This window comes from Pleurodeles waltl, chromosome 11 (assembly GCF_031143425.1).
Source record: "Pleurodeles waltl isolate 20211129_DDA chromosome 11, aPleWal1.hap1.20221129, whole genome shotgun sequence".
NCBI lineage: Eukaryota > Metazoa > Chordata > Amphibia > Caudata > Salamandridae > Pleurodeles > Pleurodeles waltl.
The window spans coordinates 27,913,394-27,939,707 of NC_090450.1; the positions used below are offsets into that span (position 1 = coordinate 27,913,394).

A 26,314-nucleotide genomic window follows, 5' to 3' on the forward strand; every position below is an offset into this window, starting at 1 on the left:
GTATCTGCCTCAACCTCTGAGTCAGGAGAAGAAATGAGGAGCCTTGTTGGCAGGTAGCAGTGCACCTGTGAAAAGGTAAGCAATGTCTTTCCTACCCAGAGAGTTAAGTCCACAGGGGTGAAAGGAGTTCTGTTGAAGAGCATGGTTTATAGGGCTCTTTCACCATTAACTAGTGAGACGCGGGACCTCTGTGTAAATTATAATGTTACTTAAACCTTTATTTTTTTCAGTGAATTTCTAGAGTTTTGTTAATGTAAGCTAATATTTCATTACCATACGTTAAGCCAACCCCATGGCATCCATGCTCTAGGTAGCCAGGCCCGGCAGACACATCCGCACAGGTAGCCAACCCCATGCCGCACACAGCCTTTGGCCGTGCAAAGAAGGGGATTGGAAACTTGGTGGTCACCACTGGGTAGTTATGGTTAGGTCAGCTTTTCCATAGGAAATGTGTTTTCTGTGTTGCTAATAACTTTGCTAATAACTTTGGCCCCATTCAACGATCTCCACAAAACCTTCCAAATAGGTGCCACATTGTGACTGGTTGTGCATGGAAAATTTCAGCATAATCTGTCAAGTGGAGGGCGATAATAAAGGGTGTCCCAGTTAGCAAAATCCCCATGCATTTTCCAAAGACTTCTTTAAGAACTGCTGAATGGAATGGAATTACACCCCATTTGTCAGGAAGCTAAATCTTGGCCATCAGATTGTGCTTTTTGTGATTTGGATTAAATCCATTCAATATGAGTGTGTATATATATATATATATATATATATATATATATATATATATATATATATGTATATATACATATATATATATATATATATATATATATATATCAATCATACTACTAATTTACCTACTATCTATCCTATATCAATACATACATTTTAGTTGAATGATGGTTAATGGTACTACATATATAAAATTATATATATATATATATTTTTTTTTTAAGTTGCAGAACAATTTATATTTTTCATACAATAGATTCCTGTCATCCAGTTACACCTTTCAAGTGCAAAGGTTATCTTTCTAATTGTCCTGAAGAAGGTTTTATTTAAATACCTCTCTTGTAAAATGTATGTTTTTGTACAATCTAGATTTTGAAATCATTTGTTAAACATTGCAAGTGTCTATTACACTCTGAATGCCAGCCTCTCTTCTGCATAACCCGGCTATGGATTACATTTTACTCACAATGGTTAAATAGTTTGTGAATAACAGGATTGGATGTATGTCTGATTTATGTCTCATCTAACACATATATTTATACATGTATATATATGTATGCACATCATACTACTAAGTCTACCTATTATCTTTCCTATGGAAGTCAATGCCCTTTAAATAAATGGTGATTAATATTACTATTTTAATATTAATTTCTGTAATACTAGGGTAAACCTAACTACTTGACGTATTAGGACTTTTTTAAGCCCGCAAAGTTAAAAAAAGGGTGGTTTGGCACTACTCTAACCGGGATAGCTAACCTAGAAGAATTAGATGGGAGATGAGCAAAAATTGGTTTGAGGTGTTTGGTTGCTTGCTAAAAGAAAGATTGACAGAGGCCAGGAGAAAAAAAGTGGTTGTCAAGAAGAGGCAGGGAAATCAAGGGATGTCCATCTTCCCTAAATATATGATGGTCACTATGACCTGATGGTCATGTGGTGGGTGAGTTATCAGGTCATAGGTTTACTCTGGCAGAGTCAGCTGTGGCTTTAAACACACTGGTTCACAGACGTTTAAGGAGAGTGAGAGAACTTCTTAGTGGGCGGTTTTAAAATCCAGCCATTTACAGTAGGGCTCAGATAAAAAAAACTCTAACTGAGGCCTTCGGTTCTCAAGACCTTTTGAACCTGTCAAACCTCGGTTGAAGAGCAGACAGATTCCATGAGTAAAAATAAAAAGAATTTCCAACAGAATTAAATATTTGTTACCTTCTTGACCACAGAGAATGGAAAAAACTTCTGCCAATGTTAATATGCCAGTGAACACATTTCGATTGGCAGAATAAGGTTTATATGTGCACACATACGCTACCGCAAACACACAAACATGCATGTCATGCTGTCCAGTTGGAAGCCATACCTGTTGGTCCAGAAGTTGTGCTTTGATTCAAAAGGATCACCAGTGCAGAGATGAAAGAGGCTGTTGATGGACCCTTCCCTGTTACTTCTGTCCCATTGGTGTTGCTGAGTTTCACTGTTGTTGCCCCTGCAAAGGTTGGCATGTTCGATGTGGGGGATACTGCAGAAGTATTTACTTGAATGTCACCTTGTGTGATATTGGGATTTTTCAGTCCTGTCACTGCTTGCAATGTAGTATTGGTTTGGTTTGACCCTAAAGAGATGGCAGCTACCGACACGTTTCCTGACCCAAATGTAGAAAATGTAGTAGGGGTGGCAGTGGGTGTTGGCTGAGAAGCAATTAGTGTCTTGTTGGGTGAAGTTGCTGTCAATGTAGTAGCCGCCATTTGGACTGTGGTCAGTGTAGAAGAATTCACAAATGAAACCTGAGACACTGTATAAATAAAGAACATAACATCATTAGAAGCATCTTTAAATTAAATTCAATCAAATTCATTTGATGATCCATTGGATTTTATATTAGGGTTAGAATTTACGATATATTATTTATAAAACATGAAAAACATTATAGTATAGTTACTTATACCTTATGCTTTCTCTACATTTCCCTTTCATTGTTGACCCCATGGAATGCTCAAGCTATTTTCTTATTACTCTTGATATTTGTCTTTGATGGACCCCCAGCCCATGTCTTTCTTTTTATCTGTTTAGAATGATCTTTCAAATGCTCACAAACATCCATTGCTATTGAGGCCCAAACAGGTGCAACTTGCCAGGTTTCACCCTTGATGACATAAGGAGTGAGGTGGGGTTTCTTGGCCAATGGAGGGTTGCTACATCTTGGGCGTGGAGATGGTCAGCACTCACACCACCATTTCACCGCACCATCTGATGCCAGTGTTTGCGACCATATAATAATTTTCATAAACGACTTTTGTACCTTTAGTGTGTGACTACCGAGGTACACCCCTCTACTTCCCCATAGAAGCCAAGTGGTCACCCAAGATGAGTGAGTGTGGATTGGGTTGTGGCACTGTATACAAACCAGTAAGTGCATATATATATATATATTACACACTTCTCTTCCGTGGATATAGGAAAAAGGCAGCACTCCACAGCCACAACGAATTCAATCATGTTTATTCACCTACAGGGACGCGTTTCGGCGTTACCGCCTTCATCGACCTGTGAGCCGCCATTTTAGCTCGGTTTTTATACTCCAATTACAATGACCTCAATTAACATATATCATGCGAAAAACTGTTTTAGTCACAATAATGTGTTAAACTAACCCTCGCGCATTTTAGTATATACACCACATAATATAAGGGTATATAAAGGAATGAATTTCATGTAGATCATCATTCAGCACGCATATTATTATTGAATCATAATGGTAATGAATTTGAAAAGGATCATTGACTGAATAGAGATAGTTGTATTCATGGATTATAGGCGAGGGTTAGTTTAACACATTTTATAAACACTGAAGAATTGACACTCGACAAGCTAATGCATTTTCACATTGTATATTTTCTAATTGTATTTAATTGCTGTTTAATTGAAATGTATGGTGAAAATTTGTGACTAAAACAGTTTTTCGCATGATATATGTTAATTGAGGTCATTGTAATTGGAGTATAAAAACCGAGCTAAAATGGCGGCTCACAGGTCGATGAAGGCGGTAACGCCGAAACGCGTCCCTGTAGGTGAATAAACATGATTGAATTCGTTGTGGCTGTGGAGTGCTGCCTTTTTCCTATATCCACGGAAGAGAAGTGTGTAATATAATATGCGATGGCGTGCGTATGAGGAATAGCACCGTTGACGTTCAGGTGCCGAAAGGGAACGCCACAAGTGGAGTGTTTTATATATATATATATATATATATATGTATGGTTTTCATTACCAATATGTGTTCTTTGTGTGGTTCACCTAGGTGGTGTGTGACATCATGTACACGCCAGGCACTTGATGCATGCAGTCATTGTTGGATATTGGGCGCTTGTGCCCACATGTGTTTTCTTGCTAAATAGTGTTTTATCTTTTCAGACTCGCACTGAACATAATGTGAAGTTCTGCTTCTCACAATCAAGGGCGTCACCTAGCACAGTGTGCATTTTGTTGTTCCTCTTTGTTTTCATCCTAGGGACCACAATCATGCTTCATTTAATTTACAGCCGAGTGAAGGTTTAACGCCTTGCATGTATTTCTAATATGTTATGCATGATCTACTATTCACAGAAGAGGTGTCCAATCATTGACCAGGGCTAAAACTCAGATATATGTCCTGGTGAAAGCTGGGGACCTTAATGGCCTTCACAAGAGCAGAAACATGTTGAAGCATTAGTTTAAGGGTCATAGGACCATAAAACCCTCATTCATTTTGCCTGTAAGCAAACCTAATGTCACTGCTAATAAAGGAATACCTTTGTGAACAGTAAGGTATTTTTATCTTTAGACCCCCAGTAGGATCTTTACAAGAGCTCCAGCAAGATGCTTGAGAACACCTTGGCTTTAAGGGGCTGGGGTGGACCGGGTGATAAGGCAAGCCACTATTAGAGTGGGTGAGGGTCACTAATAAAAAAACTTTTCTGGACAAGGACATCTAAAAATAAATCTTTGACACTGTCTACAGTATGGTTTGTTATATGGTCTTAGGATACTTTTAGTTGATAGGGCTATCAACCTCCCCAATTAAGGCAAAGGGGTCAGACATCTTGAGAGTGGGAAGAACAGTGCCCTCTGGAATAGCTAAGCAGCCAGACATAGACGGAAGTCATCATAAGGCGGGAGGGAACTGAGTAGCCCATTTGCTAGTGACTGCTTTTTCTCTTGAGGGGACTTTCTGGGCACAAATAAAGCACCCCTGGCACCCAGACCTCTGATTACATGTAGACTTGAAAGAGGACTGAAGAAGGGATCCCTGCTGACCTTTTAACTAGGCAAGAGAGGCAGCACCAATCGTGTGACTGTACCTGCTGCTCCTTCAGCTAGCAAAGACAGGATTGTGTCTGTTGCGTGTGGCTCATGGAAAAGTCACTCTCCAGGTCCAAACAGAAAAGATGAAAACTCCAAGAGTCAGTGAGCTGACTCCCTGTTCTGGTACCAGGGCCCTAAACCTGAAATAGCAAACTCCAGCCAGTGAGTAGCCACCTCCAATGAATCGCCGCTGACTTCTGGCATGCAGCTAAGAAGGACACTCCTCAGTGCTCAAAACTTGCACTCGAGTCTGTCAGAGTGCAGCTTGCTCACCAAAGACGGATGCTAGCACTCACTAATAGAAGATACTGGACCTGCTGTGATCAGAGGCCAGTAGTCCCGTCATATCTGGATGTCTGCTAGAACAAAGAGGACTTTGAGGGACATCAGCACCTGGGGCCCTAGTTGCCATACCTCAACCATGGACTGGACCGATGAATGACCACGGGAAGTCCCATGTTATTACAGCATCCTCAGCATCAGTTTAACTCTATTGAAGTCTGTGACGGTCCCTGCATATTTATTTTTGCAGCGCAAACCTCAAATTCAGTGTTAGTACAACAATGTGCCAAAACTAATATGAGGAAAAAAAGTTGACATCCTCAGATTTTATATAATAGATAGGTAGATATCTTTATTAGTTTATCAGTTATTTATTTTCAAGATTTCAAGAATATACATCACTTCGTATAGCAGTGTGTGAAGGAGGCTTTGAAGGAAACTTGTGCATGATTTCTTTTGAGAGGTCATATTTTCATTCACTGTTCCCTGGAATAAACTGAGTAAATTCCAGCCAACCAATTCTAGGTTTACAATGCAAACTGAAGTCAGACTTCATCTGGAATATCTCTGGAAATGATTCTGTGAATTGCTATATAGTAAGTGTCATTCAAAAGAGGAAGCAAGCAGCTCATGCAAATTAGTCAAACCTCCTTCGGAAAGATTATTCTGGGATGAACCCCTAGTCCTCTTACCTTCTCCATCAGACAACCAGATACTTTAGGTACACTTCAGCCTGGACAGTGAGTTTTACCCTAAGTCTCTAGGCACAGTGAGCAAACAGTAGTGTAGGAAGGAGCCCATATGTTATCATGGAAACAAGCATACACTCTGGCAAAGGGAACAGATCTTGCTTTAATGTGCAAACACATCCAAAAGCAGGCCTGCATAATTGATGTTTGCATGTGTTATTTTACTAAACCTGCTTAGCTCATTAGAGGCAGGCCTGCTGACTTTCTAATGCATGTTTATCCAGAGAGCATACATCAAAATATCCATAACAACTCCCTGTGCATTAGAAATTTTCCATTTTGTGCTACATCACAGGACCAACTGAACTAGTCTTCACACAGCCACCTACGGCACAAAATTATGGAAAGTATTTTGTATTGAACGTTCACCCAGGGGATTCTACATTTTCAGAGAAAAAAAATAGTTTTGGGAAGACCCAAACTAAATTAAAAAGTTACAACTTTTAAGACTGCTCATTGTAGCTTTTAAGAGGTTTGACCAACCAGCACCATATTTGGTCTGACCATGGCTTCTAGGTTATGGTTCCAAATCTAAATCCCATTGTATTCTATGGGACTTAGATTTCGGTGGACAGTATATCCATCACCGTTGTGATAGAGTAACCCGTCCGCTGAGTTCTAAATCAGGCCCTTAGTCGCAACAACATAAACGTTTTTGTGTACTTAATGTTTATTAGATCTGAACACATTTTCAAAAAGCATGTTATCCATTGTTTCATGCTGCCCACTGGCATGCCATACCTGCTGGCCCTGATGTTGCACTCTGGTTGGATGGAGCCCCCGGTCCAGAAATGAGAGACACTGTTGCTGGATCCTTCCATGTGGCTCCTGTCCCATTGGTGATGTTGATTTGGTCAGTTGTTGGCACTGCAGTGGATGGTATGAACGATGCTGTTAGCGCTGAAGAAGCATTGCCTAGAATGGAGGCCTGTGTGCTGTTGGGGTTTTGGAAACCTGTGACCAGTGGTGATGCAGTGTTGGTCTGTTTTGCACCTGTGGAAGTGACCGTCACGGACACTTGCCCTGGCCCAGATGTGGATAACGTACCTGAACCTGCAGTGGGAGCTATCTCAGAAGCATTTGAGGACTTGTTGGGTGACACACCAAGCAGTGTGGTTGTCACCATTTGCACTGAGGCCACAGTTGTGGAATTTATTCCAAAAGACTGAGATGCTGTATGAATAAAGAAAATAACATATTTACAAAAACTCCTTTACATTTATACAAATCAAAATTCACTAATGTTGTCTCTTATATTTTAGTTTGCAGTTACAGTTTCAACAGTATGGTTTGACAACTGTAGTGACATTTGCAGTACTTATATCTGACCTGTGGCTTCAACATTCCCTTCAAATACCTTCTATTTGTTAATTAAATAGAAACTGTCACGCAATTCCATTATTTTTCAGTGGGAAACGCCCTGAAAGCCGACTCCGTTACAATGAAGTTGTGGGCAACGAAAGCGGAACTAGGCTTTCCTTAACCACGACTTTGTTGTTTTGTGCCTTAACCACGCATGTGCACAAACAAGGAAGTCAGCTGAAGAGGACGACGCGACAAGTCAGGTAAGTGGGGCGTTGGGGTTTTAGTTTTGGGGCGGGGTGGGGGGGTCGGGGTATTTTTAGTTTTAGGGGTGGGGCGGGTTGGGGTTTTAGTTTTAGGGGCGGGGTGGTGGGTCGGGTCAGGTAAGAGGGGCGGGGTTGGGGGTGTCGGAGAATATTACGTTTTAGGGGCGGGTTTGGGGTGTTAGTTTTAGGGGCAGGGGTGGGGGATCGGGTCAGGTAAGAGGGGCGGGGGTGGGGGTCTGGGTATTTTTAGTTTTAGGGGTGGCGGGGTCTTAGTTTTAGGGGCAGGGGTGGGGGTGGGGGGGTGGGGTATTTTTAGTTTTAGGGGGGTGGGCTGGGGTGGGGGTGTTGGGGTGTTGGGGTTTTAGTTTTAGTGTTAGGGGCGGGGTGGGGGGTCGGGTCGGGGTATTTTTAGTTTTAGGGACGGGGCGGGGTTGGGGTTTTAGTTTTAGTTTTAGGGGCTGGGGCTGGGGTGGGGGTCGGGTCGGGGTATTTTTAGGGGTGGGGGTGGGGGGTTGGGGTTTTAGTTTTAGGGGCAGGGGTGGGGGGGTCGAGTATTTTTAGTTTTAGGGTCGGGGTTGGGTGGTTTTACGGGTGGGGGTTGGGGTTGGGGTAGTTTAGGTTTTAGGGATGGGGTGGGGGTTGGGGTTGTTTTAGGGGTGGGGGTTGGGGTGGTTTTAGGGGTGGGGGTTGGGATAGTTTAGGTTTTAGGGATGGGTTGGGGTTGTTTTAGGTTTTAGGGGTGGGTTGGGGGTCGGGTAATTTTAGGGGTGGGTTGGGGGTTTGGGAGGTTTAGGGGCAGGGTGGGGGGCTCGGAGTAGTTTTAGGGGTGGGATTGGGGAACTTTAGATTTCAGGGATGGGGTGGGGGTTGGGGTTGTTTTAGATTTTGGGGGTAGGGTGGGGGTTGCGGTAATTTTAGGGAGGTGGTGGGGGGTTAGGGTAGTTTTAGGGGCAAGGGTGGGGGGTTGGTGTGGTTTTGGGGGGTGGGGGGTTTCACTGTAATTTTTAGGGGTGGGGGTCGGGGGCCGGGGGGACGCATGCTGGAACAATGCATGCCTATCACTAATTCCTTTACCAGGAATGCCTTTACAACGAAAAATCGTTGTTCAGGCATGCGTTGTTCCGGCAGGCGTGGTTCCGACAAACATTCTTTTTCAGTATGGTTATTTTACCTTCTTGCATTTGTGTGCATCTTTTTCCATTAGTTAGAGAAACATAAACAAATGTGTGTCATAGTTAAAATATAACTAAGTAGTCTTTTTTTTTACATAATCTATTATAAAATTAAAAACTGAACGTGATAAAAAGCGTAATGATTGAGAAGGTGTTGACGGGATAGAAAGGGTGTATATGTTTCGTACCCTCCACAGGTTTGGTCTTGGTGAGGACTTTTTTGCAAAAGTTAAATGGCTATACACCATCCTGGCGGCACAGGTCAACTGCGGTGGGTTCCTGTCTGATTCCTTGTTGGTGTTACGGAGTACTTGCCCAGGATGTCTCCCTTTGCCCCTCCTATTCCTGCTTGTGCTGGAGTCTATTGCAGCTGCCATCCATCTTTCTCCACACAGATGACATCTTACTCACCTTATCCAAACTAGCCGAATCGGTCCCTCAATTTAGTCTATCATCACTCACTTTTCCACCATTTCAGGTTATAAAATCAACAGGGATAAGAGTAAAGCATTACCTCTATCCTGACCAAAATCAAGGGCAGCGATTGTGACCTACCAGCTTCATTGGTATCTTGACCACCATAAATATTTGGGGATCTACATAACCAGAGGTCTGGACACATGGGCTATGGTTGATCTGGTTCCTCAAATAACTGAAGCCTACTGCGCTAAATTGTTCCAACTGAACTATTCCTGTGGGGCTGGATACAAACGGTCAAGATTGCTGTAGTTCCTAGATTTACTTATGTCCTGAGAATGTTGATAATTAAGGTGCAAATATCGGTCCTGAAAGACATTGACCATACGATAAAGCACTTCATCTAGGGGACTCACATCTAGATCGAAGATGTCCCAAAGACTCACCCACAGGCCTGCAAAGATATGGGCTGCCTGAGCATGAAATATTATTCCACTGCCCTTCACCTGTTGCAGCTGATGCACACAGACCTGCTGCTCTGGGTGCCAATATAACATCAGTTGATACATGGTGGCCCCAGCCTCCACCTCATATATGGTCTGAGATCTGCCCACCTGTAGGCCAACAATCTGACGCTACTCACTGCCAATCAGACATGGCGACGTTCCCACAACCTGTTCCATCGAGATGTCTACATTCACAATAGCATTCCAATCTTGCACAACTCGTACTACTCGTAGATAAACAGCCTGTAGCCTGAGAGGTTTGGTGCTTCAGGGGGATAGTGACGATTGAATATCTTCTTTCAGCAACTCTCTGCTGGACGAGTGTCGTCTGGTGATATCTATCGCTGAACCTGCACTCCGCTATATACTGGGGGCAGCCATAGGTTGTCCTTGATTTCCCCATCGTTCAATACCTGAAACATTTGGCCCTTTTACAAGGTCTCAGTTTTCTATGACCTGATAGTGCACCTCCTGCACCTACCACTCCTGGCCATCTTAAGTGCTACATGGCAAGATTTACTGCACATGGATTATTAAGAGGAGGTCTGGAGGGATAACATGGGTACCCAGACAGGGCAGATGAGAGTCCAGAATGAAACTCACCTTCTACAGGACACTCCAAGAGTGATACTGGACACCCAAGAATCTACACTCTGCATGCCTTCCACATGGACTGTTGGAGATACCGCCACTCAGAATGCAACACGCTCTATGTCATCTATCAGTGCCCAGATCTGAAGACCTTGTAGTACCCAATTCCTACCACTTTTGGCTAACACGTTGGGCACACTGACTAACCCAGCAAGGCGCTTGCTGTCAACAGCTGTCACGGCCACAAAAAATGTGCATCCTGCGCCACAGGGGCTGCTCCCATAGGCCAACCTACACTGAATCGCTGATAGAAATGTACAAAACTGTGACTTATGAACAACTTACATATAGACTTCAGGGCAGAATGTAGATGTTCACTCAGGTATGGGCCTCATTCATGTGCGCACCTGTGAATGATGACCGCAGAGGAGATGCAGTGGTCTAACCGCAGATAGCGGTTCTGGATTATCACCCACCCAGGAGGAGCCCATCTTGGTACCAACCCCACGTCCATCCCCTATCCAGAATTCCCCCCACCCCTTCCACCGTTAATGCATCACCGAAGGGTGAAGTTATGGATTTCCCCCTGGAAATAGCCCTGGTGCATTGCTACGCTTCTAGCTCTTCACCTCCTTGCATTCCTTTCTGTTTTCCCCCAGCTCTGCTCCCCCGCCCAATCCAGTTACTGTGCTTGAGGCTTTGTTACATGCTAGCTTGTTCTCTCATTGTTCTGCCATTGTATTATGTTGCACTGTTTGATCCTCATAGTTTGCCATTGTTCAGAAATCTTGCTCAATGTTCACTCCTGTTGCTCACTGGCCGACACATCCTTAAGTAGATCTCAGGACCTATCTGGGTTTTGGGATGTGAGAAACTTTATACTTTGACCTTTGTGTTCTTGGACATCTGTTTTTGGAACGCAGATGTTTTTTACTTCCTGTCTGGGACAACTCAGAAACATTTGACCCGGCTGTATACTCTTTGTGCCTTTTTCCTCTTTTTCAATAAAGAATTAAAACTAAAAAAAAGTATGTGATGATTGAAATATTATATAGACCCTACATATTGCACCACTCCCTAGGAGGGCAAATAACATACCAATGAATAGCATAAAGCAAGAGATCTATACAACCGTGGGCTGATCCAAACTGTGATTGACTAAGTCTTAAAGCAGTGGTTAAAGGGGGCTACCGAAACAAGCCAATGGCTGAAGGAAGCAGGATCCAAAGACAACTCTCTGTATTTGAAGCAATCGGTCTTGCAGACATCTGTGCACCTGAGCCAGAACTAAAAAAGAAGACAATTTTGTGAAGTTGTCACAGAGATGCATTTGAAAAACCCTTTGTCGCTTATCTAGGGGCAACCTATGCAAGAGGGAGAGATTTATTTCTCAGGCATTAAGACTTCTTTCTCAAACAGGGCAGGGCAATCTCATCCAGGAATACCACATTCTTCTACGAACATTTATTGTCCATATACTGTCCACTAAAGTGACCATACATAGATGTTCACTAACTGCAAGCCTATACATGGTACAACTAAGGAAAATACATTCTGTTGTTCCAGATATAGAGTCCTTTAGATGTCCCTGGCTCCTATGTGTGCCCCCAAAGCAGCAAAAAAGGTAGTGGTACTTTTTCTGGACATCTGAAGGACACTTGAGTTCACCAGGTAAGAGTTGTCTGCAGGAACAAGCCAATGCCAGTTGCTGTTTCCCACAACACCAGGACTAGGCCTTGACTGTCGAGAAACCCTACAGGGGCAACCAGCCCTATAGGATGAGGAATTTGGTCTGGGTGCTGTATGAGAGAAGCGAGCTCCTGGACATGATGCCAAAGAGGGGTACCCATCCGAATGAAAGCTCTCTGAGGGACATCGCGAGGGAGAGCACAACTCAAAAACCACAAGGGGCTTGCAGCCCTGCTGCCCAAGAACAACCCATAAAGCTTCTGAGTAACCAGAGGTCAAACACCCGCAGAGGAGAATTCCTGCAATGTGACTGCAGTGGTCATTTATTACCTTGACACTCCTTTCACTGTCCCTTCCTTAATGTCATCTCTAGTCCTTGGATCCAAGGTTGTCATCTACACCTCACTTCCTTAGTCCCAATTGGTCAGGCTGTGGTTTGGCTGTATTCCTCAGTTTGTAGTGTCCATTCCAACTGAAAACTTTCACGATGATGATCAGGCAGATTTGAAATACAGGCCCCTTAAGTTTGGTACCCTGGAAGATTTAGCCCTATTCCCTCACCAGTTCCCACTTTGACTTTAAACCAGTTGACCCGCTAACTGATCTCCTCCTTGAATTGTGTCTCCTTGAGGATACTGAGTACTGGGCCCCCAGCAGATCCATTAACTAAACACCTGGGCTTATAAAGTGGGCCATCGGCACCCTGTTTGGGTGATGGGTTTGTGCGTCTAGTATTTTTGGACAATTTTTCCTGGAGGTTCAGCCACTGGGACTCAAACCCATCGAGCTCTACAGCCTTTCACCCACAGCCCATGAGACTCCTTGCAGATGGCAGACGTATTACAGCCAGCGAGAGACAGCGAGCATCTGAGCTAAACTGGCATGGTGTGATGGACAAACACTCTAGTAAACTCGAAAGTTCACAAGGTCGACAGGGAAATCCAAAACCCTTTCCAGAACAACATTGTATACAGCGGCTTGTGCTATTTCAGTCATTGTCCAAACACTATGACAGTGTTTAAGGTGCTACCTTTGCCTAGAAGGTGTGGGGACTTTAGTTGTGCAAAACCATGTAACAGTGGCTGGAGGATGTGCTTTATTTGTGGGCAGCTTCTTGTGCAGTTCAGTATCTGTGCTGCAAATGCTGCCATCTCCTGGTGTAACTGTGAACTTCTCACCCAGCTGCCACTGGAGATTAAGATACAAAAGGGAGTAAGTTGGTTATCCTATCGAAGATGAATGCTACCTCAGCAGTTTATAAACCAGTGTTCAACAACAGTACCCGCCACAGGTACTGCCCAGTAACCAATGACTGCCACAAAGCTACTTAAAGGCCTCAACAGGCCAAATGGGGTTTAGGCAAAGCCTATTTTCAAGGCTGGGTCTTGAACAGAAACCAAATCATTTTCCAGACACTTTTCTTGCCAAAACAAGGCCAAGTTTCTATGAGGTTTATGTTTTCTGATTTGCCACATTGAACTTTTCAAGTCATGAATGAGTGTCAGTTTTCGGCCCAGTTCTACCGACCAAAACAACAGTTCATGTATAAACCTCTTACAGGCTGGGGTAGCCGCGCTCCTCAATCCATGTGGTACATGTACACAAAGGACAGGATGGCAGCATCCTTAGGATTAGTTCTGAAACGTAGCCCTGTGGAGCAGACACATAAATGCAAATTCAAACTGCCTCGCCTCTATGGAAGCTTTCCCAGGTGCCAACATTGAATGTTTCCATAGGCCTCCTACCAGTATATTAAACAATCAGAATGGGCCTGCTGGTGCACAATCTGCATATGCTAATTATGGGCATCTGTAATTTGGATCCATTTGGTGCCTTTTTATTCAAAGTTTTCTAAGTCTCAAATTAGACACAAAAATGTTATACACTCCTCAGCCCGTGAGTCATTTCATCTGCAACTGTTCCTGCATCATACATATTCCTAGGGAAACTCAGCTTTCAATTGCCCCCGACCATACAAGGTTAACAGCACATTTTATATTTCCTTTGCAAAGCACTTGCCATTGTAGCAAGATTTAAAGGGGATAGTCGATGCTTAATTTGAGCCAGTGGTTTCTGGTGCTTGGCACCAGCACTTAATTGATAACACCTGCACTTGTGACAGCTGCCACATGGTGGCGCTGTTTGTGTAATTTAGAGATGAGGCGAACAGCAGTTGTTTATTTATTCAATATACATTAAAAACAACTAATGCTTGCTTCCCATGCTATTCTTATGACTATATAGTATATTGTTATAGTCTGAATAGTCACACTTGTAGGAGTGTGATGGTTAGTTGTTGTGTAGGTACTGTCATTGGCAGTGGCGGAAGTAGAAGTAGATGGTGCAAGCTGCAGTTGCCTCCTAACGAGGGCCCTGGCACTCATTTTGTTAGAAAAAGCACTGGGGATAGCATCATTCCTCCATTTAGAGGTCCTGCCTCCTAGCGGGGCTGTATGTACTGTGAAGGGGGCGACCAGCGTGGCGGTACTCTCACAGCACCGCTCTGTTAAAAGCTCCAGCTCAGCAAACTTTTTGTATTGAGAAAATGAACTCCCAAAGCACACCTTTCTCAGTACACAAAACAAATTTCTGTGATGCACAGTGAATTTTCCACCTGTGTGTCAGGGCTAATCTATATTGTCCTTGTCTGTGCCTCTAGTGGTGGAGAGGGGTAGGACGTGTGAGTGACGGTTGCCTAGCCCTCAATAGAGTAAGGTGAACATCAATGTGACTCGGTGGCCCCTCAGAAGACGACCTGTCATATCAAATGTTTACACTGGTGGAGATGGCAAGCGTTCCATGGTGTAACCATAAACTTCTGTAGAAGCACCAGGTGGAGCAGGTCAAACAGTGTGTGGCAACACAAATTCCTCTGTTGTGTCTGCTCCAGGTTCACCTGCCGTAGCTGCTACTTTGCTCAACGAGGAGAAAGTTTACAAAGTAGCTCCAAAAAACCTCTTGATCATACACCACTAGCACCTGCAGCACCTCAGCCTAGGTTGAACTTCCAAATAAGCATTTTGCAACATTGGAAAGTGTGTGGTGTGGCCCAAAGTTGATTGCTCAGTCAACTATTGTAGGCTGAAGAATTCTGACAAGAGCTCTCATCATCGCATCACAGGATGGCCTTCAGATTAATCTGTTCTATCCACTTGAACATGTCCTTCTTCTGGTACAGGAACAATCAGGCATGACATTCCTCGATCACAGGGACAAATAATTAGCTGAGTTCATATATACCTCCAAAATCATTCTTTTTCACCTAGAGGAATATAAGTTGCTGCTTGTGCTGTGTCTAAAGACACTACGACAAGAACAAAGAATGTGGTCTACAAATAAGTTTAATCAACTATCACTTACACCTTGTAGGTGTATACACAGAGTTGTTACATAATAGAAACATACTACCATCCAGCAACCCATGATTGCCTTCTCTGTAGGCAGTGCTGCAGTGGGTAGCTAGTAAAGACAAATGTTAGGAGAAATACTAAGTACCCCTGATAAAACATAAAAAGGCATCCCATGTTAGCCTGTGGCATGCCTTACCTGTTGGTCCTGATGTAGTGCTCTGATTCGATGTGGCCAATGGTGCAGAGAGGGGTGACCCTGTTGCCGCATCCTTCTGTGTGACTCCCATCCCATTGGTGATGTTAAGCTGTGCAGTTGTCGATGCTGAAGAGCTTAGCATGGACAATGCAGGTGTCACAGTAGAGGCGCTTACTTGAATTGCGGCTTGCGTGGTGTTGGGGTTCTTCAACTCTGCTGTCACCGCTGTTGATGTTGTGTTGGTTTGGTTCACTACTGTAGAAGTGGCAGCAACTGACACCGCTGTTGATGTTGTGTTGGTTTGGTTCACAACTGTAGAAGTGGCAGCAACTGACACATTTCCTGATCCAGTGGGCGAAAACGTACCAGGACCCGTGGTAGGTATTGACTGAGAAGCATTGGAGGTCTTGTTGGGTGATGCTCCTAACAATGTGGTTGTCGTGATTTGAAATGTGGTCACTGTTGTAGCATTCACAAATGAAGTCTGAGACACTGTAAAATGAGGAGCAAAATATTATCAAGCACCTTAAACTTCATTCTTTAAGAATTTAAATTCACTCTCATTAAAGTTCACTGCACCTTTAAAGATTAGTGTTTTATTTAGACCATATGACTCATGAGCTAAAGAAAACTCTGTAGTCCTTATTGTGTATCTCTTCAATATGGAGATCCTTCAATCTACTTTCATTTTTGTGCTCCTACAGCCAGGGACATAAGGACCCCACCAACCCCAATCCACCACCCCACCACTTAGATAATTACATGGCAGTACATTTTTGCAGGACCACAATTGACCTTCGAGTAATATGTGAGGCAGTGGGTCATCATGGGAGCAGCTGAGTTTTGGTGTCCTGATTATATTCGTACTTTGCTATTTAGATATTTGAACCAATGATCATGGTTTATTCTCTTTGGTTAAACTGGTTAATTTTTGGTTCATTTGATTATTTTTTATTTTTTATTCATTTGGTTAATTTGTTCTTTGGATATTTAGACCAGAGATCGTTATTTATTCAAGGTATTACAACTTTTGATTTCTGGGACAGTAGATGTTTAACAAGATTTATGGTTCTGAAATCCTAGAGTTGCATGTGTTGCGTTAAATTGGGTTCTAAAGTTGTCTGTAACAACTTTAAATAATTTGTAAGGTTGGTTCATTGAGTTCTCTATATTCAATTAAGGAAGAGGGATGTTGCATTTGTTACACCTTGTTTGTATTTTTTCAGATCTGGTTGGCTTTTCTGTGGTTGTTTACTGACAGGTGATTGTGGAGGATGGGTGGTCACCTCAAAGGAGAGTTGGTCCTACAATCCCGGCGTCAGCTCAACACCTGGTTAAAACTTCAGGAGAACCACTCTGTCAGGAATTAGAGGGGACTTAGTGCAAATCAGTAGCATCTCCCTTCTCCAACATGTGTGTGCTGCAGGAGAAAGGGGGGACTGACTGGTGTCTGGGCTTCTAAATTAATGCAGCCACAAAAAGACAGCAGACCCACTGAAGACAGATCGAAGAATCTGTACACAGCATTGGTAATTGTTCCCAAAGTTTTTTTGTGGTGAACTTCTGGGGAAAGGCTGATTATGCCCTTGGTCCTTAAACTGTTAGATTTGAGGGTCGATTAGATGCAGTATTGTGATAAATGGAAATAAGCTAAAACAAAATTGCAGTCCCTTTCTCCAGAAAGGTAGGGAGAAAAAGTTACACTGTTCCCAAAACCAACTTAAGAAACTTGTGAAGAACAGTCTAACTGAGCACCAGGGGGCCTAGGGTAAATGCAGCAAAAAGAATAAACCTGCCCAGCAATATCCTCTTTTTCCCTCTTTGGATTCATCTTCCTGGCCATCATGATCATACCCACACATGAAGTATTCAAAGAGACAATACATCACGTTCAAGTACATCTATCAAGAGGACATTCAACCTCTGTCCTCATATCTTACAGATAATCATGCTTTTGCAGTTTCACCAGCGCCCTTCTGCCACCATCCTTAACAGTGTGCCCTCTGTTGTCTAATCTCTCGTAGCATCTTCCTATGAATATTTCTAGACTCACAATTCCCCCTCTCTGTGAAGATCAACAGAGATCTGACAAACCTTCTAGGTGACAGTGCCAATACAACACAGGATGCATTCCCATCAGACCTTGTGGATAGGAAGGTGGGCTCTGAGCAGGGCTGACCCTCTCCCCCATGGCTGGGACGTATAAAGGACTTTCCCTCCTGGAAGTTGATTGCTAAGGAAAATGTAAGTCCTGGAGTGTTGCCCTCAGATTTTGCCCTGCAAGAGCCTTAGAAGAACAGAAGCTATTTGCCTAAGAATGGGATGGAAAGGAAATTAGAGTGTTACAGTCTTCTGAGAAAAATGATGATGTGAAAAAATTAAGATTATGTTCACAATCTGCCTGCACCCACGTTGCACACCTGGTGAATACAGTATGCACATGGCTCGGTATTTATTTGGTGCACAATTACGAGTAGGAGACCTCAGAATTGGAAAAAACATGCAAACTGTGCATATTTTCCCCTTTCTGAGATGTGAAAAATGGAAATTTACACTGTTTATCAAACCATGTTTGCGAGGTTTTACCTTTAAAAAATCATGCATGCTTAATCTGTTGGCAGGCACAATTTGTTCCTGACTTGTAATCCCATTTCAAACATAATCTTCCAATTGAGGCAGAAATGCCCCTTCCAAGGCCCTGGAGACCATAAACCACTTCTTTGAGTTCCCCATGTATTGAGTCTATAGCTATTTTGGATTTTGGCCTCAGTGCACATAACAATCACATGCATACCCTTAAGGCCTGTGTAGAAATAGGCACTCCACCTTTCATGAGCCTGATTACCATCAGCTCACCTGGCTGTAGAGAACTGACAGTGGTGGCCTGCAGGACAAGTCTTTTTACATGGTGTCTACACAGAAATACTTATCTGTGGGCTTTTAAAATGGTCTGCAGGTCCCACAGCGACATAATGTAAAATGATGGACCCCCCCCCTGCAGAATGTGAAAAAGGGCCTCTGAGACTCCCACATCCCACTGGTATCCATTGCACTTGGGTGGAATGGGGCCCCTCTTAAGGGTTTGGGACCCCCTGCACTGCAGGGACTGCAGAGGTGTATATTACACCCCTACAGTCCCCTTTAAACATGTTCTTCCCTCCATTGTTTGAGACAATGGTGTTGCATGTATTTTTACACAATAGATCTGTAGTTGTAAGGGGCGTGGAGCCTATGTGGTGTGTATGACTGTTATGACCCCGGTATCTATTTTGGATCTCATGTGTGTGGATGGTACTCAAGAAGGACTTTGGAGAGCAATGAATAGGAGGATTCCTCTAAAGCATTCAAAGGTCCATTGAAGTGGACAAGACTTTAGGGTTTGGAGGATGGGAGACAGAGGTACGGGCAGTCCTTTCCAACTTCATTCATCCCCATAGGTGTTCTCCCCAACAGGCTGTGAGGTAACTTAGTAAGGAAGCCTCTCTCTTAGTTGTGTCTTTGTTTCAGTTCTCCCTCACAGAGAGCTCGCAGTCCCACCTGATCCTTCTTGCTGACAGTAGAGGACAAAAACTATGGGGGTCATTCTGACCTTGGCGGTCTTTTCGCAAGACCGCCGAGTTACCGCCGCGGTGAAGACCGCCGACCGCGGCGGTATGCCGCTGTGCGCATTCTGACCGCTGGGAGCGTTCCGCCGGAAAACCGCCAGCAGCCACACTGGCGGTCGGCGGGAAAGTGGAGACTGGTCAACCTCCACCGCCACGCCAGCAGAACACCGCCCACAGAATTACGACCCACATTTCTGTGTGGCGGTCTTCTGTTGGCGGTCTTCTGTTGGCGGTCACCTCCCCATGGCTCCTGTCACCTCCCGGAGGACCAACGCACAAGGTAAGTTGATCGTCCGTGAGGGGAGGGGGTGGGGGGGTGTTGTGTGATGTGTGCGTGCATGGGGGTGTGCGTGTGAGTGTGTAGAGGGGGTGTGTGAGTGCGTGCATGCGGGCGGGGAGTGCTGCTGTGCCTATGGGCAATGTGTGTAGTTCGGCGGGTGCGCATGTCGGCATGTATGTGTGCGGGTATGTGTCCCCGTTGTGTATGTGTGTGTGTAGGGGGTGTGTATATGTGCATGTTGGGGGTGTGTGCATGTCGGGGTGCGTGTATGTGCATGTCGGGGTGGGGGTGGGGAGGGGGTTCGTACCACCTCTGGGGGGTGGCAGGGGGGTGGAGGGTGTGGGGGGAGGACTCGGGGGGGCAGTGGGGGGTGGGGGAGACCCCTATCAGTGCCAGGGAAGGAATTCCCTGGCCCCGATAGTGCCTACCGCCATGGTTCGCATGGCGGTTCCCGAACGCCAGAAACCGCGGCGGTAAGCAGGGTCATGATACCGTTGGCGGTCTTGGGTCGACCGCCGGACCGGAGTGCGCAGACTCCAGCCCGTCGGTCATGACCGCCGTGGCTGTCGGAGTGGGGAAGTGGCGGTCGGTCGCGGCGGTGACCGCCGCGGTCAGAATGCCATTTTTAATACCGCCGGTCTGTTCGCGGTCCGACCGCCGCCTCTCCGCCGACCGCCAAGGTCAGAATGAGGGCCTATGTCTTGGCCAGTGTGGGAGGAATGTGCATAGTTCCTCCAAGGGCAATGCTGGAATGTGGGCATTGGCCTGCTGTTGCCCCAGGTAGTCTTGCGACCTGGTCATCCATCAGTGAGCCCCAAAATTAAGCAACTTTCTCCCCACAATCTATGCTTGGCAAAGAGTCCTTCGATCTCCAAATTATCAGTCAAAGGAGGAGAGCAGAAGTCAGCAGGAGCATTACCATACTCCCAGCCAACACACTCTGTGGGAGACTCCAATGCGCCTACATTTAGTGATACAGTGCACAGCCAAGGCTGAAGGATTCACAAAAACATTGAAAGAAGCCGGGGAAGCTGTACAGATATCCTAGAGCCATCCATACCTTGCCAGTCTTGCTATCATGGTATTTACCACCTTACGAAAGTGAAAGGAAATTGTACCCTCCAAAGCCCTTGGTATGACTGAATGTATTTTCACTCTGATCATGTTGTGCTACATGTAAGAACCTGAGAGTAACCTCAAAGTGTTACTAAATCTCCAGTGCTAAGTCTCTATTTTACCTTCTCCCCCCTGCATTTTATGTGAGGTATGTAGTTGTGCCTGGTGTTGCACTACCCTGAATTGCAAGTGAAAGAAGAAGGTACCTGGTACTCAGTTTTGTGTCTATTGTAATTCACAGGGTTCTCTACTCCCATATACTCTACTGCCAGAGGGGACATTTGGCAGCCATTACCTGTGTTGGATCCAGTTGTCGCTTGCTGTCCCTGTAGTACAGCAGTAGAGGTTGTGTTTCCTCCTACAGACTGGGAGATTGAGGTGCTCACAGCTGTTGAGGCATTCCCAGGTACAGTTGGACCTGTGCTGGAAGGCTGAATGGCTGTGGTTGTGGTCTGAGATGCATTCAATGGAAGGGGCACATTCTTAGTTATGGTTGCTCCTAAAGTGGTTGGAGTGGTCATCGTTGTTGAAGTTGTAGTAGATGTTGATTGAGGAGAGGTTGTAGCCAGGGTGGTGTCAGGTTTAACTTGAACTGGTACATCTGCTGCAATTGGAGGTGGAGGAGGTGCTGAAAGGGAGAGAGAACAAGGTATGAGATAAGCTGAACTTGTTGCAGTGTTTGGTTAAAGTCCACGCTTGGGTTTACTGACCACCAAGTGCAGTAGATCAACTTGCTCAAACAATCACTTCAAAACACAACTCCACTCTGTATCCATTTAAATCATAAAGAAGTAAGTCCATGGGTTCAACATTAAGCATTGGGGGGTTTAAAGAAAGAGACAGAGATCTGGGCAGCAGTTGCAACTAGAGTGACAAATGCACATTGAGGTACAAGATTGGGCATATCGCTTGAAATCCTCAGGTGAATAAAGAAACTTAATTTACTTGGACTACTGTGGTTAATTAGCTAAGCAGATCCTAACATTCCTCCACGATGAGCATCAGGAGGACCTCACTAACAAAAGCACCTATTTTTACCCCTTTCCTTCGTACTGTGGATCTTTTCACCAGTGGTCCAATTGTCAATTAGAGCTTGAATGATATTGCTAAGAGGTGGTCTTGGTTGCATGTGGGGTGTAAGGCAATAGCATGAGTGTGCGCTTGCAAGTAATCTCTTGCACAGCTGCTGTCCATACAGTATCTGCATGGTGTGTTAGTGAAACCTGGACATTTCTTTTCAGTATATAAAAGCCAAAACAATGGATACTGTCAATGCTTGTTTATCTACTTGCCTCAAAAATGATCTTAATTTTCTTTGTAAAATAAACAATCTGAATACCTGAAAAGTGACAGTGCAATGTACTCTTTTTCCTCATTGTCCTTGTTGCCAAGGCAGTATATTTGTTGCCTATCCAAATTAATGAGAGCATGGATGATTGGTTGCATGGATGGATGAATGGGAGAATGATACATCAGTATTTCATCCATGTTATATCCATTTCTAAAACGCATCAGGTTATCCTGGCGCTGTGCAGGTGTGTGAGACTAGCCCCGGGAGAGGGTGGGGGACTTACTCAAATAGTCAGGTCTTCAACGTCTTGTGGAATTCAGGAGGAGAGAGGGGGCTCTAAGTAATACTGGGAGGTCATTGTTCCACACTCACAGAGCGACAAAAGAGAAGGCTGACCACTGGTACTACTTTTGTGAATGATTGATATGCGAGGTAGGGATAGTCCGTCGGAGTGGGGGTCACTTGAGGGTTCATGGAAGTGTGGGTGACTGCTCTAGAACAATAAGCTTGTATTTTTTGTATTTGGGCGTGTTTGGGAGCCGATGGAGCTCCCTCTGGTGTGGTGTGATGTGGGACAGGCATGGGAGGTTGAGGACATGTCTGGCTGCTTTATTCTGGACTGTCTGCAGTCTCTTCATGAGATGGTTGGCGATCCCAGCATACAAAGCATTTCCATAATCCTGTCAGCTGGTGATGAGAGCTTGGGTGATAGCCTTTCTGTAGTTGTTCAGTAGCCACTTGTATATCTTTTTCTACATCTTTAGAGTTTTTAATCAGGACGCATTGAGGGAGTTGACCTGGGCAAATATGTACAGTGCTTGTTGTTGATGATGATGTAGAGGTTGTTGTGTGTGGGAAGGTGTTGGGGGTGCGTCCGAGGTTTGTAGACCACCATGTGGAGTCCTACGGTGAGGCATCCTTTCTGAAAATCTGTAACTCTGTCTTGTCATTGTTCAGCTTGAGCTCGTTGGACTCCATCCAGGTGGCCACTTTGGTCATGCAGGCGGGGAATTTGTTCTTTGTGTTGGTGGATTTGTCCAAGAGGGACAGTATAAGCAGCATTTGGCTGGCGTAGGAGAGGATGTTAACGTCCTGGGCAACAATGACATCAGCCAGTTGGGTCTTGTAAATGTTGAAGAGGATGCGGCTGAGAAAGGAAACTTGAGGTATGCCGCAGATGAGTTCCTGGGCTTCAGAGAAGCATGGCCGTAGTTTTACTGTTTTAATTCTTCCAGTTAGGAATGTGCAGATGCATTGGAAGGCAGGTCCCTGAATGCTAGCCCTGATGGGGTGGGAGACCGTGTCAAATGCTGCTGAGTCGACCAGTAGACTGAGGGCTGTATTTTTTCCTCTCTCTAGGATCATCCATATGATGTCTGCCACTGATATAAGGACTGCCTCTGTGCTGGGGTTGAGTTTGAATCTTGACTGCATGGTGTTGAGTAGCTGGTGGTTGATGAGGCATGACGTGAGGTGTCTGTTCATAGCTCTCTCCAGGACCTTGGTTAGGTAGGATAGGAGGGAGATCGGATGGTAGTTCACAAGCTTTGTTCGGGACTGCTGAAGGTTTCTTCAGTAGGATGCTGACTGGTGTGTGCTTCCAGGCTTCTGGGAAGGTGGCTGCATTGATACAGGTGTTAAGGATGATGGTGAGGCCTTTGCTGATGAGAGAAATTTCTGTGTTGAAGGTGTGGTTGGGGCAAGGGTCTGATGGGGCTCCAGAAAAGATGGACATGACTTTGGCGGTTTTGTCCATGGTGATTGTGTTTTTGCTGTTTTCTCATCCTGAGTTCTGTGTACCAGCTGGCCTGCGGTCATGTTCGTGCTGATGGGATTAGTGTGCGAGGGCTCAGGATGTTGGTTCAGGTGGTGATCCAGTTGTTAAAGTTCTTATTGTCTGCAGGTTGGTTGCCTGTGTGCTTGGGGTAGGTCTTGGACAGAGCAAGACTCAGTCCTTTTCTGTTAGGTCCTGCCAAAAATGGTGGGCTGGGCCTGTAGTGGTTGGTCTTTTGTATGTGGATGTTGATTATGAAGCTGAGAAGGGCATGGTCGGTCCAAGTGATGGGTGTTAGTTTGTTGACCGTGCTGCTGAATGAGGCAAGAAAGGGTTCAAGAATGTGCCTGGTTGTATGGGTGGGGCCGAATATGTGCTGGGCGAGACTGAGGTTCCAGAGGTTTTCAAGGAGAGCAACAGAGATTGTGTTCATGGGGTTCTCTAGTTGTAAATTGAGGCCTCCTGGGAGGATAAAGGTCTGCATTCGAACATTAGTGGAACTATGAAGTCTGTGAAGTTTCTTGTGAAGTTGGCATGGGGCTCTGGGGCTTAGTAGACCAGGGAGCAACAAAGGGTGAAGTTGGCTGTGATTTGCAGTTTGAAGGTGAAGTGCTACAATTAGTTTGTTTCATTGTCGCAGACGCGATGCAGCTGGTCATGTCCTTGAAGATGATTGCGATTCCTCCCCTGTTTTAGAGGTCATGTCTGATGATCTTGCATGAAGCAGCCATGCACGTTGAAATGTTTGGAGACAATGCCAGAGTCAGCATGTTTTCGTGAGGAAGAAGAGGTCCCGGGCAGAGTCCAGCAGGCCCTAAATACCTGTGGAATGTTTTCTGAGTGAGAAGGTGTTGATGACCAAGCACAAGAGTGTGGTGTGGAGTGTGAATTGAGGCTCATCAGAACGTTCTTGAGAATGCGGGATGCTGGATGCTGTTTGCATGGGATCAGTTGAGTCGGCAGGCAGAGCAAGTGAAGGCTCTTTCTGTGTTGCGTGGTGGAACAGCAGCACAGTGAGTGGCAGCCTGAGTTAAGGGTATGGAGGACCACAGCTTGGTAGCAGTGGGTCGAGGATGGACTTGGGTTCCTGGTGCTAGGCGCATTCCAGGCATAGGCAGGCACAGATGGGGTTGCACTGCCATTAATTAGGTCTTGGGAGGGGGAGGAGCGGGTAGGTGGGGCCATGGGGTGTGGGAGGCCGAAAGCAGGAGAACACAGGAAAAGGTAAGTGGTGTTGGAGTGGAGGAGGGCAGAAAAACACCAGGGGACTACCAAGCACAAGAGAAACAGTTAAAAAAATAAAACACAGAAGTACAACAAGGGGGGGCACAAACAGGTACAAAGGGGAGAGCAACAAGTGAGAAATGTACAAACATGGCCCAAACGTTTTATAGAGAGGCAAAAGGCGCACACAAGTTAGAAAAGTGGCAGAAGGAGAACAGAAAGAGGATGCGAAAAGGGACTAAGAGGATGCAAAGAGGCACCGGAACAAATTTGAAAGATGCACAGAAAGATATGAAAAAGGCACAAGAGTAAACAAGCATTTGCAATGCAACGGGTCTCGCATTTCTCCGAGTTAGAGCTATTAGCAGTTGTAAACTCCCAACCGGACTTTTCTTGCCTCATTAAATGGAAAAAAACAAGCGCAATAGTGCTGCTAAAAAATGGAAATGGAAATGGAAATAGAAACGGTCTCAGGTTCGATGTCATGCAAAGCGCTCGACTTCTGCCAAGCGATATCGCGCTGCAAAAAAAGAGAAAAAGTAGTCCACAAACCGGACGGAAAACAGCGAGCCTCATATGTTTTCAGTACTTGGTCGCTGCGCTCGAGGAGGGCTAACCACTGAAAAAGGCATGACGTATGCGTGCCTTCCACTAATGAAAGCAAGCAGATTTTAAAAGGCAAGCCCACGAACCAATGAAAGACACTGACGTGACATGGGCGGGGCTCCGAGCCCTTTTTTAACTACTACAGCATCTCGCAAGCGATAAGCACACACTAGCGCATGATATGCAGGCTCGAACCTAAAAAGAGCAACAAATAGAGGCACAGAACCAAGTAAGAAACAATGCACACAGAGAGATAACACATAAACAAAACAAGCCAGAGCCATGAAATGGGGCATTAAACGAGTTTGAGAAGATGCACAGAGAGAGATGAAAGAGGCTCAAGAGTAAAAGGAGGCACAGTCAGAGAGGGGGGGGGGCGGGAGAGGAGAGAGAGAGAGAGAGAGAGAGAGAGAGAGAGAGAGATAGAGAGAGAGAGAGAGAGAGAGCAAACACAAACACACCGGGTCACGAAGACGCACTTCTCAGCACTTCGAACCCCAATATTAGCTTTCCTAATGCCAGTTTCATGTGATGCTTGCCAAACTTCACAGCTATGCTTGTTGACCATCCTGTGGCAGCATCTTCACCACCGGAGCTCCTCCTTTCATGGTACTCATTTTATTGACCGCGGAGGGATGAAACTGTGAGAGGGCTCACAAGGTGTGAAGTTTGTGACTTCTACGTGCTGCTAATTAGTCTCATGTAGCCAGAGAGTTGTGCTGTCTATTATGCTAATATTGAATGGATGTGATAACAATATATGCTCTTTTCTAGCAACCGTATTCATTTGTGCGTGTGTTGTTGTGTGGATTTTTGATTGGT

At 45.0% G+C, this 26,314-nt stretch overlaps 1 protein-coding gene across 2 annotated transcripts in view; it reads right to left on the reverse strand.

Annotated features, from left to right (window-relative positions):
* Positions 1-26,314, reverse strand: part of LOC138265287 (mucin-2-like) — a 131,826-nt gene that overhangs the window by 49,501 nt on the left and 56,011 nt on the right. For both annotated transcript variants that reach the window (XM_069212886.1, XM_069212887.1), the window contains exons 3-6: positions 20,893-21,225; positions 15,597-16,088; positions 6,849-7,280; positions 2,096-2,527 (exon numbers count right to left, since the gene is read on the reverse strand). In XM_069212886.1, the coding sequence (XP_069068987.1) occupies positions 2,096-2,527; positions 6,849-7,280; positions 15,597-16,088; positions 20,893-21,225 (1,689 nt within the window). The remainder of the gene's footprint in view (positions 1-2,095; positions 2,528-6,848; positions 7,281-15,596; positions 16,089-20,892; positions 21,226-26,314) is intronic.